Below are 16,386 nucleotides of genomic sequence, written 5' to 3' on the forward strand. Positions count from 1 at the left end.
ATATAGTCGAGGGATCATTTTGTAACTTTTAATAGTAAGAGAATTCAACAAAATAGTGCCCCATAGTCATAGGACCATTTATGTACTTTACCCTTTATTTTTTAAAAATTAACTTAAACAAAATTTGAATTTTTTTAAATTCGAGTTAATAAAATATAATTTGTCTAACTCGACTAACTCAAAATTTATTTACTTGATTTGATAAAACTTCGTCACTACTACTTGTCATTCGACCCAACAGATAATGATAAGAAATCAATAACACTACCATTGGTAATTTGGAACAAGGGAATAAGTTGAATATATTGATACCATATCTGGGTATGTGAGCAAGAAATGACAAAATCAGATGCATACAAAGATCTAAAATGCAGAATGGGAGAGCTTGATCCAGTTAGTCTCTGCTTTTCATAAAGATTTTACTTTGCCTGAACATACTTTGTTGATCAGAGCTCAACCTGAAATAGGATTGGGTAAACCATGGAAACATCAAATGGAATCAGTTGTGTGCATAAGATAATGGAGCATGAAGAAAGATTAACACATCAAAGTTCACCATTTTTTGTTCAATAAACACCTGTATGAAAAATTGCCTACAAGGAAGCATGAAAATCTAGCATTTTGAACAAAACCTCAAAGATTATAAATGAAATTTGAAAGATTCAACTCTATAGAATCGGCTTGCCCCCGATACGAGAAGGGTTACGGGAAAAAATGATACAACACTAGATGCGGGTCTCCAACAAAACAACTCAGCAAAGATGACAATAGTTAACTTCCGCTTTCAAACTCGAGCAATGAAACAGCTTCATCCATCTGACGGGCTAACTGATCCAAGGTCGAGTATATTGCTCCTTTCAAAGGGTGCAAGCAATCTGATACGGTGAAAGCATGCACTTTACTTTCATGTTCTATCCAACTAAGAGCTACCTCTTTCTTGACTTGTCTCTTATTCATAAGGTGTCTCACTTTCTCGACTGATTCCCACTTCCCTAGTGCACTATATATACTTGAAAGTAATACATATGCTGCAGAAGACTGGGGCTGTAACTCAATAAGTTGTTCGGCTGTTTTTCTCCCCAATTCTATATTTCCATGGATTCTAGAAACACCAAGTAATGCATTCCAAACACGGCTATCAGGCGTACAAGGCATCTTCTCTACATGGTTCATCAATAAGTCAAAACGACCGGCTCGACCCAAGAGATCAATTAAGCATGCATAATGATGTTGATCTGGAATTATGCCATGATCAGAAGACATGGATTCAAAAATCCTAAGCCCTTCTTCAACAAGACCAGAGTGGCTACATGCATTGACGATGACAACAAAAGTGGTCTCATCTGGCTTCATCCCTTGCTTTACCATGTCACAAAACATTCTTATTGCCTCTTCACCGTGTCCATGCTGTGCCAACGCAGAAATCATTGTGTTCCACAATACAGGATCCTCCTTATCACTTGTAAGATAAAAAATCTGTTTGCCAACATTAAGATTGCCGCATTTGGAATACATATCAATGAGGGAACTTATGACTATCATGTTTGGTCTGAAACTAGTTCGTATCAAACAGGCATGTATTTGTTTACCATGAGCAAGTGAAGCTACACTAGCACAAGCGCAAAGGCAACTACTAAAGGTAAACTGATCAGGTCTAACTCGAGACACCATCATCCTTGTAAACAATTCAAGTGCCTTATTCCCCATACCATTTCTAACATAACCCGAAATCAAAGCTGTCCAAGAAACCGGATTTTTCTCAGGCATTTGATCAAACAAATCATTTGCTGATTCCATATCTCCCCATTGAGCATACCCTGAAATCAAACTGGTCCAAACAAGAACATCTCTCACTTTTATCTCATCAAACACCTTCCTAGCATCCCCTATCATCCCACATTTCACATAACCATCAACGAGAGAGCTCGAAATCACCAAATTTGACAAAAAACCAGTAACAAAAACCTGACCATGAACCTGCCTGGTAAGTTGCAATTCCCTCGACTTAACACAAACAGTCAAAACACCAGCAAAACTAAACTCATTGTATCCGATACACAGACTCCTCAACTCCTTATAAAATCTCAGCGCTTCCACAAAATGCCCGCCTTTTGCATAAGCAATAGCCATCGTGTTCCACGAAATGACATCTCTCTCGAGCATTTGATCGAACAACTGCCTAGCAGGCTTTATCATGCCCAATTTAGCATACCCAGATAGCATATTGTTAAAAGAATATAAATTTCTAGCACCCATTTCATCGAACACTTTGCAAGCACCAATATAATCGCCGCAACTAGAATACATATTGATCAAATGATTGGATAAAAAAGTGCCGGCCTTTTTGAGCCCGGTTAGTTTCAAATGAAGGTGTAGGAATTTGCCTTCTTTGAGAGATTTGGTTTCCGCGCATTTTCGCAAGAGAGAAGCAAGGGTTCGAAAGGGTAAGTGAATTCCCTTTCTTGTTAAGAGCTCGAGAGAAAAGATTGCTTGAGAAAGGTGGGCTTTTGAAGTGATGTTGAGATAGGGTTTCACAAGACATGGGTTTTTTCTGAAGAAGCGGCCACTGCGATTAGAACGAAGTGGGGGAGAAAGTGAGGGCATTGGAGAGAGAAACCATGTGAGAATTTGGAAAGGGGAAAAATAGGTATTTTGTTCTTCATGTCAGCTTAGCTCCGACGACACATTGCATTCCCGGCTGCGGTAATGGCGTTGGTCGCTGGTTTGATGGGCCATATTTGAGGGGTCTGGGTCCATTTCCAGATCCTGGTTCTTAGCGAGAAAAGATATTGTCTACCCTAAACCCAAATTTATCAAATGTGGATATAATTCTTTATATATTTAGTGATACTTTTAATAACGAATTCCTAATATGCATGTATATATGTTTCGAGTCATTAAATTATGTACAAATTTTTATTAAGAATCATATTTAAATTAATTCATCAATAAATAAGATATTCATGATTAATAAAAAATGACGGAGATGAAAACTGAGTAATCCAACGTTGAAACCAAAAGTACATGGAAATTTAAAATCATAATTTGACCAAATTGGAGAAGGCAAAAAGTTCAGGCAAATGTTAGTGAACGACGGTAACATTGTGGTCAACTATAGCATCGCCGAGTTCATTGAACCAATGAGTTTTCGCCAATGCATATCCTCGAGCCAGCCAGAAAAGTCCTGTTCCGCAGACGACCTGCATCTCCCGAACCGGACTCATAGCCGAGTTCTTCCCCAAAATGCTTATGGAGCTACCATTGTACATCCCATCAGTGAAGCAAAAGCTTATGGCCATCACCAGGGCCAACTCGTCCTTCCCTGCCGAGCCGTAAACTCCTTGCGCTCGACCGAGCAGCTTCGAGTTAGGGTCTGATGTCTTGGTCAGCGGATCATCCGCCATTAACAAGGCTCCGAAATGAGTCGGAGACTTTTCGGTGCCGGCCGCTTGAGCGACCTTGATGGCGCTTGGGTTTTCGCTGCTGATTGTGTCGTGGAAGTAGAACTGGAGATTGGTTACCGTCTCTTGTTTGGTCTCGATGTGTCGTTGCCCAACTCTGTCACCTAATTCTTTGCTATGGTCAATTGGTCATCCGCAGTGCTAAGAACCATAATATTAAACACGTAAATCTTTAATTAATTTAAATACATTTTTGAAAAATAATTTTTTTTTTAAAAATAATATCAAACTTTCAATATTTTTATATACATTTGTGAATTGAATTTGAATGCTCATTTAATGTCATCTAAAACTCTTTTTTTTAATGAATATGAGGCCGTAGCCATCTCATTAGACTCGTTTTAGGCGAGCATAAGAAGGTCCGACAATATCTCCAAGTACTAAACTAAGAAGGGAATCCGGCGATCTAAGAAAATAGCAAGAGAACCATCCATGTGAGTATTAAATTTCTCCATAAGATCAACAGGCATATTTGCTTCCGGACAAGGGTGAAATCCACAGCCCAAGCTTTAGCTAGAAGAGATGAGATGGCTCTAACCAAAACATGGGCAGTGAGCAATCGATGGATATCGACGTTATCAACTTGAACTTTCAATCTTTCATAGCCTTGGTTCCAAGCAAAGTTGAGGCCTTCATGCACACCCCAAAGTTGAACTTTTGAAAGAGTTGGAACTTTCAATCTTTCATAGCCTTGGTTCGAAATAAAGTTGAAATTTTAATCTTTCATAGCTTTTTTTTAATAAGATTTTATTGTTTAGACGAGTTTTCAGAAAATTTTCAAATATTATATTATCTTTTAAATAATATTTTATCGAGATTGTTCTTTAAAATTTATATTTTTTTAGTTTTTGACAAGATTTTTAATAAAATTAAATATGATAGTTGACAATTATATATGTATATTTTGTTAGTCTACTAGCAAGCATTATTACCCTGTATTTGATATCCACTATTAAGATCGTTACAAGTATCTTTCAACTACAATCGAGAGAAAATTATCTCCACTTTCTTTATATTCTTCCTCATATTTTTATTTATTTCATAAAAAATACCAATCAACAACTATTATCTCATCCATCACAATGCTGCATATAAACCAAATGAATAAACCACCCATGATTGAATTATTCCCATCAACATTCAGCAATTTACTGTATTTGCAACTTACGAATGGGTACTAATATTTGAGTACATTTTACGAACGCAAGTGGATAGAGGTGGGCGTGGCAGGGCTAGAACAAGAGGGCCGGGCGGAGGGGCCTAATGTTATATGTTAGAATACGAATATGATTTTCGCCTCTCGCATTTGCGTTTGTCCAAAGAGAGGAAACCAACAGAGGGTCACCGAATCACCAGGCTCCGTTGGATCTGCTGACCGTACACATGGAATCTTAAAAAAATAAAACAAACAAACAAACAAACGTTCCCCGCAAAAAAACTGACAGACCCCATTACAAAACGCTCAAGTCCCAATGCTCCTTAGCTGTCCACTCATTCACGTAACCATCGTCCTCGTCACCATCCAATTAGCAGCATTCCTTCTGGATCCAACTCGACTTTTCTGCTCCGTACATTTAATCACATAGCCTTCAAATTTTCATTCACAAAAATAGTTTAGGCTTTTTATATCATTTCACAAATTCCCAAAAATTCTGGGTCTATTATAATAAATATTATTTTGAAAAGAAGATAATAATTTTATGTCTTATGTTATTATAATAATATTTTGATTATATGATATTATATTAAAGCTATTTAAATTGAATTCAACATTAAAATATTAATTAGAGTGATTAACATAATATTATTTTAATTAAGTTGAAATATTAATTTTAACAACAAATAACTTAAAATACTATTATATTCAATAAATGAGAATTAATTCGCGCTTGTTCCAATTTGATGTAATCATAATTAAAAAACATGTTGAAGAGATTGTTTGTGCAATTAAATTACTTGTAAATAGAAATAAAATATCATTTTCAGCTTCACCTACTAAAACCGGATGCATGCATAATTCGTACATGCGCGTGTTTTCCCTTTTGGCCTCTTTTTCCACTTACCCAGCTGCCGGTCACCTTAAGTTAATTCCGCAAACAAGGTTTACCGGTTGAGCCGGTTACGTTGCTAGCGTCATCAATCAAGTGGGATATTTCCCTATTTTTTAAAATTAAAATATACTAATACTTTATACTTTCTAGTACTATATATTTCCATTGTCACTCTCCAAGCTGAGCTTATTTCTTCTAATTTTTTCCTTTCGTTTTCTGAATCCTTGAAACCGTAGAACAGGTTAGTTTTCGTTTCGTTTCTTTTTTTTTCATTTTTATATGATTTTGCGATGAAAATATTGACATATCTGAGTCACGCAGAACTGTTTTATGATCTTAAAATGCTCATTATTCTGGCCTTTCGTTAATCCTAAATGTGTAGTGAGATTTGATTATTTTTTTAGATTTTTTTTTTGTTAATTGTTGCGCGGAATGATGTGTGTTGATACGTACTAAAATTTTCTGTTTGTTCGAGGAATTTTCTGGCGTTGTTAGTTTTTATCTCTTAATTGAATTGTTAGGTAATGAGCTGATTCTCTTAGTTATAAGCTGCAATTTAGACATGCAATTAAGTGTTTAATATTTAAATCCTTCTTTACTTCGAATTTTAGTTTGTTCAGCATTCGGTTACTTCAGTTTGTGTTTAGAATTTAAAATATATATTCTCGAAAATATTAACATATCTGAGACTCTGAGTCATGCAAAACTGTTTTATGATCTTTAAGCTCTTTATTCTCGGCTTTCGTTAATCTTGAATGTGTATTAAGATTTGAATTTTTAGAATTTTTTGTTTGTTTGTTTGTTATTGCGCGAAATGATGTATGTTGATATGAACGTGAATTCTCTGCTGGATCAAGGAATTTTCTGGCCTTGTAGGTTTTTATCGGCTAATTGCATTGCTAGTTAATGAGCTGCAATTTTAAAATGCAATTAATTAAGTGTGCAATGATTCAAAACCTGTTTGCTTTGAATGGGTGTTTGGAAGATTTGGATCAGTATTCGAATACTTCAGTTTGTCTTTAGAATTTAGAATAAATAATTCCGGATATATTAACATATCTGAGTCATGCAAAACTGTTTTATGATCTTCTGCTCATTATTCTCGGCTTTCATTAATCCTAAATGTGTATTAAGATTTGCGTTTTGAGATTTTCTGTCTGTCTGTTTGTTGTTGCAAGAAATCATATCTGTTGATATATACGCAGATTTTCTGTTAAGATCAATGAAATTTCTGGCCTTGTTAGTTTTGATCTCTTAATTGATTGCTGGTTAATGAGCAACTTCCGTTGATTTTGAGCTGCAATTTCACATCAATTTATTGTTTGATGACCTGAATCATGTTTTAATTTGAATTATAGGTTGTAGAAGATTTGAATCAGTATTTGGTTACTTCAGTTTGTCTTTATCGTTTAGAATATATATTCCCAGAAATGTCGACACCTGATGTTGATGTGAATCATAATAAAAATATAAAAACAGAGGATATACTCTGCCCTTTGGTTGAATATGAAGAATGCGATTTTTCAAAGTTATTAGAGAAGCCTAGGCTTTTGAATATAGATAGACAGAGATCACTTGATGAAAGGTCGCTCAGCGAATTATCAATTGGGATGTCTCCACGTCATTCTACTAAAGGTGTTGATCTTAATTCATCCCGCTTTTTTGAGCAACTGGAGTCTATTTGTTCGCCGGTGGGTAGAAGGTCAGGTTTTAGCACACCAAGGTCACAAACTGGTTTTGACCCGCATCCAATGGTTGCCGAAGCTTGGGAAGCCTTGAGAAGATCATTGGTTTATTTTCGTGGTCAACCGGTTGGGACTATTGCAGCATTGGATAATACTGAGGAAAACCTAAACTATGATCAGGTGAGAACTCTGTTTTCTGGCAACTCCATCTCAGTTACAAGTAATATCAAGTGGATTAGCCTGTACCCCATATGTTCTCTCCCTCAGCAGGCTTGATAAAGGATAATTACATTTGCAATGGTGATGAAAAATGAAAATCTTCAGTCCTTGAGCTGTGTTTATTGTCAATTTGTTCATCTTTTGCAGTTCTGTGGCTCTTTTTTGAGCAAAGCGCTACTAAGTAGCGCCTAATTTAAAAGTAAAAGATACTATTAGCATATTTTCACTACCAGACTCTATGTTTCTTTTGCTCATATTAGAGTTATTATTATTATTATTATTTTGAAGAATGCTCATATTAGAGTTAAAATGTGCTTCTTGGTGACCTTATTATTTACTTCTAGCTGGTGCAAGTTGTTGAGGTATTTTAGTTTCTCCTGATTGTATGATTTGGAATAAACTTTTGCTGTTATTGTAAATTGTTTTAATATTTGAATTTATCCAGTTCCTTTTATCCCTTTCCGTGCATCAATGTCGCTATATTAATATATATGTTTTCCTTTTTAGATTTATGTGATGTTTTACCCATTTAATTTGTGTTTCTTTATTAAGCCTTCTATTTCTAGCACCTCGTATGAGTTTGACTTTGCGAATCTCCAATGAATGCTCTGGTTTATAATGAGTTTGTAAATTTGATTTCTTATTTTTCTGCAAAGGTCTTTGTAAGAGATTTTGTCCCCAGTGCATTGGCTTTCTTGATGAACGGGGAACCAGAAATAGTAAAGAATTTCATTTTGAAGACCCTTCGCCTTCAATCATGGGAGAAAAAGATCGATAGGTTCCAGTTGGGAGAAGGAGTAATGCCAGCTAGTTTTAAAGTGCTCCATGACCCAGTTAGGAACAGTGAGACATTAATTGCAGATTTTGGGGAGAGTGCAATAGGAAGAGTTGCTCCCGTTGATTCTGGATTTTGGTGGATTATTTTGCTTCGAGCATACACAAAGTCTACTGGAGACACTTCATTGGCTGAGTTGCCTGAATGCCAGAAGGGTATGCGCCTAATTCTGAGCTTATGCCTGTCAGAGGGATTCGACACATTTCCAACCCTTCTCTGTGCTGATGGTTGCTGCATGATTGATCGTAGAATGGTGAGTTATTCATAGCATATATTCTGTTACACATAGCACTAGCATCAAACAGGGTTTGTCTAATTCTATTACTGAAAGTATAATATTACTTGCTCGACATTCCTTTCTTATATCTTCTTGCAATTATATAATGAACGTTAAAGAAACCTCGTTGAGATTACTGGCAATGGCCTCGGACTAGTTGTCCCTTAAAGAAGTAGCAGCCGCAAGATATCAAAACTTCTTCGACTCATTTTTTTCTTAGATAAGTTATATTTGACTTTTGTTTTTTCTTGTTATAGTTTACTCAACTACTGTTTACTATATGGTTGGGCCTGATAACTTGCTTCTAATTTGGGTCTTTTGATAAATGTTAGGGCTTATAAAGTAACACTATGCAGGCTTTTCTCCAAAAAGTACATTAGATATTCAATTTATAATGGATAAATTAGTAACACTGAGCTTTAATACTTGTCATCCTTTCTACAGGGTGTATATGGCTATCCTATTGAAATCCAAGCACTTTTCTTTATGGCTCTAAGGTGTGCTTTGCTTCTACTCAAGCAAGATGATGAAGGAAAGGAGTTCATAGAACGTATAGTTAAACGCTTGCATGCCTTAAGCTATCACATGAGAAGTTATTTTTGGCTAGACTTGAAGCAGCTCAATGACATATATCGCTATAAGACGGAAGAGTATTCCCACACAGCGGTTAACAAGTTTAATGTAATGCCTGACTCTCTTCCCGAGTGGGTTTTCGACTTTATGCCGCTTCGTGGTGGCTACTTCATCGGTAATGTTAGCCCTGCAAGAATGGATTTTCGCTGGTTCTGCTTGGGTAATTGCATTGCAATTCTATCATCATTGGCTACTCCTGAACAATCGACTGCAATTATGGATCTTATAGAATCACGCTGGGAAGAGTTGGTCGGAGAAATGCCATTAAAAGTTTGTTATCCAGCAATGGAAACTCATGAATGGCGTATTATAACAGGATGCGACCCCAAAAACACCCGATGGAGTTATCACAATGGAGGATCATGGCCAGGTATGTTTTCGAGTTATCAACCTTCCTCCTATCACCTTCTAAAGGGTTTTCACGAAGACACTACAACTTAGGTAGTCAAAAATATTTATGAAGTTGACATTTCCAATTATATTTCTAGACTTCATCACACCCTTGATTATAATTGTTGAGATTTTTCTTCCCTTTGAAATTCATTTTTGCTTGCTGCATTGTGTCCAGTGCTACTATGGCTGCTGACAGCTGCGTGCGTGAAGACCGGACGCCCCCAGATCGCAAGGCGCGCCATCGAAATTGCCGAAGCCAGGTTGCTGAAAGACCACTGGCCGGAGTATTATGACGGAAAGCTGGGCCGATACATCGGTAAGCAATCACGTAAAGCTCAAACCTGGTCCGTTGCCGGTTATTTGGTGGCAAAGATGATGTTGGAGGACCCATCTCACTTAGGTATGATAGCAATCGAGGAAGACAAACAAATGAAGCCAGTGTTGAGAAGATCAAATTCATGGACTTTATAACATTCTAGCTTTTGACCTACTGACATGTTTGAGTAGAAGGGCAAAGGTAGAAATGAAATAAACACCTCAGCATATTTGATCATTGTAGAATGTTTCTGTTTGATTTGCACAATTACTTCCTCCCAGTTCTGTTCTGTTTCCTTTCAGCTTGTTTTCGTGCCCAACTTATTCATTCTAAAGATTTTCAACCATTTAACAATGAGCCTTTAACAATGAGCGTTCAAACACTTTTATAGTTTCTAATGTTTAAACCTGAAATTTTTAAAAATGATAATAATCTCTTTAACTATTGAATTAGCTTGGTTTGTGTATTTGTATAAATTATTTTAACACAAATAAAATATTTCAATCTAAATAATAGAATAATATTATAACACGTTGATAATTAATCTTATTACAATTAATATATATGAGATGACCACACAAATCTATGTAAAAAAATAATTTAAAGGGTCTAAAGCGATGGGTAGAATAACAAATAAAATATAAGAAAATTAATCCACTAAGTGTAATTTTAAATTTAGATACTAACTTTATATTCCTTAAAAAGAATAAGAAAGAAGGGAGGAAATGAGACCCAAAACCAAATAAAGGATTTCCTTAATTAAACACAAACTATAAAATCAAATCCCAAAGCACATGGAATTTCCATTAACGTAATACCCAATTTCCCACACTTTCTCTTTCTTTCCCGGGAAAAAAAGAACAAACAACACAACATGAGGGCAGAGAAGAAGCTGATCCACGCCGTTACCATGTGGGTGAGACGACAACCGTCCAAGGTGAAGGCTTTCTTGGCGATGGTATCGGGGCTGGCGGCGCTCATGTTCCTCCGATTCATCGTACACGACCACGACAATCTCTTCGTCGCCGCCGAGTCTGTCCACTCCCTCGGAATTTCCGTCCTCATCTTTAAACTCACAAAAGAGAAGACTTGTGCTGGTAATCCCCTCCAAATGAAAGAAAGCATTAATCTTCCTCATTTGATTAGAAAATTTCAGATTTTGATTTTGCAGATTCCTCGTTTGATTATTTTGTGCCGATCGGTGATGAGTTTTTACTTCATCGCCCTTTCTGGAATTTCTTTCTGGCTTTCTTTTTCTCTCGTTTTGTGACTTGAATTTAATTCTTGATATATAAAGATCATTTCTTTGTTCCATTTTTTCTTAGCTATCATGAAGTGGGAGCGTTGGTCAAAATTGATTGATTTTGTAGGAGTTTTTTTTATAGATAACTTTGATGTTATGTATGTATGTATGTATGTATGCATGCATGCATGTATATGTATAATATCAAATACTATGATGCTCAAACTCTCCATTATCATTGAAATTGAAAAAGAAAATGAATCATATCTATGTTGAATACATATCCGTATCAGACTCTCAGGCCCGAGTCTGATTAACATAGATTAATTGTTCTTCCTATGGTATCCTATCAAATTACACTGAAGGATCTCATTTTGATGCAAAGGGAAGCCCTTTATTGATTGTCTCACCTGATGATTTTATGAATTCGGTCTGTTTTTCTGTCTATACTTTGCTAAATCCTTTGCACCAACCTTTTTGTTTGTGACATCGGTTTGATAGAGTTTTCTCAGTTTTTGTTTGCAAACTATAGTAATTATTGGTTAATAAATAAGATCTGCAATATGTATTTTAATCTTTTTCATGTGATTAATTTAATTAATGATACTTTCTTGATTATTTTCTTTTGTTTTAACTGAAGTGTAGAGATTCTTTATCGGCGAAAATACCAGACTTACTTGTTTTGGAAATGTTTTTGAATGTTGTCAGGACTATCACTGAAATCCCAAGAACTAACAGCTATATTTTTAGCTGTTAGGCTGTACTGTAGCTTTGTCATGGAATATGATATACACACCGTTCTCGATTTAGCCACATTGGCTACGACCTTGTGGGTTATTTACATGATCCGTTTCAAACTGAAGTCCAGCTACATGGAAGACAAGGACAACTTTTCCATTTACTATGTTGTATGTCTCGATCGGTCATATTAACTTTTTCATGTGCTGCTCTTTGTTTTGTTGCTAGACATCTATCTATCTTATGCTGTTTGTTTCGTATATAACCAGTTGAGCCAACACAATTGAAGGTGTCACCGTTTGTGTTGCTACACGTGAACTTGTATTAACTGCACAATTACCAACTTTTTTGGTCAAATTGATTATTCGTTTGAACACTTTCTAGGAGTCATTTCCGGGATTTTGGATGCAGGTTATCCCTTGTGCAGTACTAGCACTGGGTATTCATCCATCAACTTCTCATAATCTTATGAACCGGATTTTCTGGGCGTTCTGTGTATATCTGGAAGCTGTTTCAGTTTTACCTCAGTTGCAAGTGATGCAAAATACTAAGGTATGAATTACTTAAAATAATCAATACAGTTACAAGGTTTATACGAGTTCTGCTGTAACTCATCTTGTGCTTGCAGATTGTCGAGCCTTTCACTGCTCATTATGTATTTGCACTGGGTGTTGCAAGGTTCCTCAGCTGTGCTCACTGGGTTCTCCAGGTTAGATCTTTCGATGAGAAGTCAAATGTGATTGGTTTTGGTTAAATTTTATTGATGTTTTGCAATGCTGAAATTGAAACCCACTTTGAGTATGTTTTTTTGTAAAATTTATCCACTTTGGAAATTATAGACAGCTTGAGCACACACAAAGAATGGTCCTGAAGTTCGAACTAAATGCCCCTGTCAGCTTATTGCTTCTGCATGTCGATCATTGTCAGGTTGATAAGCTTACATAAGCTATGTTACTCGAACTCTTGCACGAGTTTCTTATACGGTTGTGCATCTGACACGGGTACTTCTTGAAAAGTGAAGAGTCCAAGCGACGTAGAACTTAAGTATTTTTGTGTAGGGTGAAACCTTTGTACGATGCCAGTGATTGTGGGAGTTGATATTTTGATTTATTATAAAGGTGATTGATCGCATTACGATATTAATTCATTCTCTACCACTTCCAACAGGTTTTAGACAGTCGAGGACACTTGCTGGTGGCTCTAGGTTATGGATTGTGGCCTTCGATGGTTCTTATATCCGAAATCATCCAAACTTTCATTTTAGCAGATTTCTGTTACTATTATATCAAGAGGTCTGTTAAAACCTTTTTAGTATGTGGTACTAGCTAAACATATCATTAACGTCACTTGTACATTCGTTTGTGTTTTGCAGTGTATTTGGAGGGCAGCTTGTTCTCCGTCTTCCCTCCGGAGTGGTATAAGTGAATATGACGTTTTCTGGTTGTCGATGAGCTCGCTGACTGAAAGAATTATAGCTGGGTTACAAAAAACGTTACGAGTTGTCCTTGTTTTTCGCTCTCGACACGGTTCTTTCGTCTCGAAATCAGGATTGTATATTTGAGGAGGTTCAAACTTTTTTATGGTTAACATTTTGTGTCAAATGCTTAAATTATTAGAATAAGCTGAGACAGATTCAGACCACCTATGTTACTAAAGTATTTTACCTCAGACATTCGATTACATGAACAAAATTGTAAAAATTTATAAAATGAATAATCATAGTTTATAAATTGTTATTAATCTCTCGTGCTTGATTAATGCCTATTTAAGCTGTTATATTTTTTTCAATCAAGCCCAAGTGCCTAACTTGTTTTATTCAAACGCGTAATACATCAAAATATAAATTGTTGTTGTCTTGATCTCAAATAAAACTCATTTTATTGTGAAATATATTTCAGAATGAAGCAATTGATAAGATGACAAAATCAAAGTTCAAAGAGACACTTTCCAGTGATGAAATTGACGATTTGATCTACTGCTTCATCAAGGGCAGCAGTCACTGCAACCAAATTCTGCAGGAATTCCTCTGCAGCTGGTTTATCACCATCTACTATATCTGTCACTGCTTTAACAAATATTACAGGAACTTTCAAAAGATCTGCCACATAGGCTAAAGCTGCTCCCTGCAACAAAATAATAGAACATTTTCAAGAAGTCTCTTTCCAGTCGCATGTGTTGTTTGCTAGGATGTTGTGTCATAAATAGATGAGTTTTTCTTTGAGATTACCTCCATGTCTTTGACCGTAGCATCATTCGCTGTGATTGACGTTTCATCCTGAGGGGTCATATCCAAAGAATCGCCCGTGGATAATTTGCCAGACTAACACACAGAGAAAAGTATAATGGAAATTGCACTCATAAAGTAGATTCCATGCATGTACAAAGAAAGTGCATGTTTGCTCAACGAGCCATAGAAGTTATCTAGGAACGATAAACGAGTCTTAATGAACCGTCAGAAAATTCCAACAGAAAGATTTGTAGAATGAAAGAGATGAAAATGGATTTTATAAGTTCAACGTTAGCAGAAAATACAGAAGTTAAAGCCATGGCCAACAAACCAATTCTACTACCAGACAGAGTAAAACAAGCAAAATAATCACCTTCAAATTAAGTGTTTTCAAGAGATTAGGTGTTGGGAAGGTCTGCCGCGAACCAACACCGTATAAATCAAAAACCTATAGAAGAAACAAAAATTAGTTATCACTAAAGATTACATGCAAGAGCTGGAAATAAAATTTCTAAGCAATGCACATACTAGGTTCAAGGTTTACAACAATATTAACAGTTTTTACAAACGTAAACTATGTGACCAACGCATCATCACCCTTCACGAATCACGGAATGAGAAGTAAAGCGATTGAAGACTAAGGGCCAATATTACTCACTGGGATTGGTATTCTTCTATCATGGAATGCAACATGAGACACGAGAAAAATATCACCAATCTCTGCTCCCTTTGCCTGGAAGAATCCAAGAATAAATACACAAAACGTTTAGCATAGAGTTATACAAGATTATTATAAGCAGCATAAACCTAATAGAAACATAGCTAAGAATCATTGCAATACGACCTTTTTTCCTTAATTCTAAAAAAGGAGCAAAATATCAGTGATCGGAATTACCTTAAAGCCACCGGCAGTGCCTGCATTTATGATCAGATCATGCTGCAATGCCTGGATGGATGCATAGGTCACGAGAGAGGCAGAAACCGTGCCAATATTATCAACCCCTGCAAAGAATCAACCAGACAATTTAACAAATTGGACTAGTGAATGCAAGAAGCTTCCGATTGTCGACATCTCCACTACCTACATGGCAGATGTAATGTGCCTGGCGTGACTAACTCGAGTGCTTAACAATACAGTATAGGACTTAATCAAAGCTCCTAAGTTTCTACAAGAACCATACAAGCATAACTTGCAGCTAACTAAGAGTGTCTGGATCACTACTAAACGAAGATTAACATGAGCAGATCGAAAAATAAAACGTAGTTACCCAAGGACAAATCTTTCCCTGGCCAAACTAGATGTATCACAATGTCCTTGTATGTACCATGATAATGGACCCAAGGGACCCCTTCTGGAAACCTGCAACATTGCCAATGGGCATAACAAAAAGAAAACCAAATAAGCAAACACACACTGAAACACTGATGATTAAAAGATCAACCCACTATTAAATTCATCGACTTCCAAGACACGAACTTTAACAAAAAATCAATGGGAATAGCTAAAGGGAAAAAGGAACTCACGGAGAATGAGGGTTCTCAACCAGCTTCAATTTATTCACCACTGGCAAAGCTTCTGTTTGCATAGCTTTATTAAACGAACAAAAATCCAATGAGCATCACATGGGAAATAAGTAAAAATATGGGAAAGAAAAGAGAGATGGAAAGTGGGTATTTTTACCAATGACGATGAGGATGGATGAAATTGGCTGTCGTCCGACTTGAGCAACCGTGGGATCCAACGGGGCACCCTCGCCGTGAGGAGCCATAGTTGTTCCTTTGAAAAACTTTATCTATCTTGCTTTTGCCTTTGCAGCTGCCGCTGCTTTCCTTCGTCTCTCAACCTGGGATTTTTTCCCAATACCATTGAGGCATTGAAAGTTTTTCAAACGTTGGTCGAATGGGTCCACCAATGTTTCTTTTATTTGATTAAGGCCCTTTCATCATTTTATCGAACATTTTATCAAAAGTATTTTAAAATTATAAATGACATTAAATAGATAAAAAAATTAAAAAAAATGTCTATTTAAAAAAAATGTTTAAAAGGTATTTTTTAATTCAAACGTAAAAAATAAAATTTTTAGTTTTATATTTTTTAAAAAATATTGTTAGAGCTAAATTATAATTTAAATCTTCATTTATTATCTAATGATGTGTTTAATTCAATTTTTTTAATTTTCATTTATTTAGGCATCTAAAATTGTAACGTTAAAGACCTATTTTTAACCAAAAATTCTAAAATTAACTTTAGATATAGTTTGGACACTTATTTTTACATTAAGACTAGAATTAAATATTTTCTTTTTGG

General features: G+C 35.9%; 4 protein-coding genes and 1 pseudogene across 6 annotated transcripts; 2 read left to right on the forward strand and 3 right to left on the reverse strand.

Moving 5' to 3' along the window:
- Positions 1–704: 704 nt before the first annotated feature.
- LOC120184766 (pentatricopeptide repeat-containing protein At2g21090-like) lies at positions 705–2,752 on the reverse strand. The gene has a single exon (XM_039189145.1). It carries the CDS (start codon positions 2,602–2,604, stop codon positions 772–774), a length of 1,833 nt encoding a protein of 610 aa, XP_039045076.1. The 5' UTR covers positions 2,605–2,752; the 3' UTR covers positions 705–771.
- A 331-nt stretch (positions 2,753–3,083) lies between these two features.
- LOC120184799 lies at positions 3,084–3,931 on the reverse strand (annotated as a pseudogene).
- Positions 3,932–6,839: 2,908 nt separating this feature from the next.
- LOC120184803 (probable alkaline/neutral invertase B) lies at positions 6,840–10,150 on the forward strand. Its single transcript, XM_039189177.1, has 4 exons — positions 6,840–7,377; positions 8,073–8,504; positions 8,973–9,531; positions 9,730–10,150. Exons 1-4 carry the CDS (start codon positions 6,943–6,945, stop codon positions 10,023–10,025), a joined length of 1,722 nt encoding a protein of 573 aa, XP_039045108.1. The 5' UTR covers positions 6,840–6,942; the 3' UTR covers positions 10,026–10,150.
- Positions 10,151–10,666: 516 nt separating this feature from the next.
- Positions 10,667–13,515, forward strand: LOC120184781 (ER lumen protein-retaining receptor erd-2.2-like). The gene is made up of 6 exons (XM_039189160.1): positions 10,667–10,967; positions 11,822–12,021; positions 12,263–12,403; positions 12,480–12,560; positions 13,019–13,143; positions 13,224–13,515. The coding sequence occupies exons 1-6, from the start codon at positions 10,745–10,747 to the stop codon at positions 13,270–13,272; spliced, it is 819 nt and encodes a 272-aa protein (XP_039045091.1). The 5' UTR covers positions 10,667–10,744; the 3' UTR covers positions 13,273–13,515.
- A 192-nt stretch (positions 13,516–13,707) lies between these two features.
- On the reverse strand, positions 13,708–15,887 carry LOC120184817 (5'-methylthioadenosine/S-adenosylhomocysteine nucleosidase-like). 3 transcript variants are annotated; one of them, XM_039189198.1, is made up of 9 exons: positions 15,843–15,887; positions 15,760–15,806; positions 15,603–15,666; positions 15,347–15,438; positions 14,974–15,080; positions 14,737–14,811; positions 14,452–14,526; positions 14,079–14,171; positions 13,709–13,974 (listed from the first exon to the last, which is right to left on the reverse strand). In XM_039189198.1, exons 1-9 carry the CDS (start codon positions 15,845–15,847, stop codon positions 13,777–13,779), a joined length of 756 nt encoding a protein of 251 aa, XP_039045129.1. In that variant the 5' UTR covers positions 15,848–15,887; the 3' UTR covers positions 13,709–13,776. The 3 variants fall into 3 exon arrangements, with proteins under 3 accessions (XP_039045130.1, XP_039045129.1, XP_039045128.1); XM_039189197.1 differs by having other exon boundaries at positions 15,760–15,862; XM_039189199.1 differs by lacking the exon at positions 14,737–14,811 and having other exon boundaries at positions 13,708–13,974; positions 15,760–15,862.
- Between the last annotated feature and the right edge of the window lie 499 nt (positions 15,888–16,386).

The sequence above is a fragment of the Hibiscus syriacus genome, unplaced genomic scaffold, assembly GCF_006381635.1.
Source record: "Hibiscus syriacus cultivar Baekdansim isolate YM2019G1 unplaced genomic scaffold, ASM638163v2 tig00112949_pilon, whole genome shotgun sequence".
NCBI lineage: Eukaryota > Viridiplantae > Streptophyta > Magnoliopsida > Malvales > Malvaceae > Hibiscus > Hibiscus syriacus.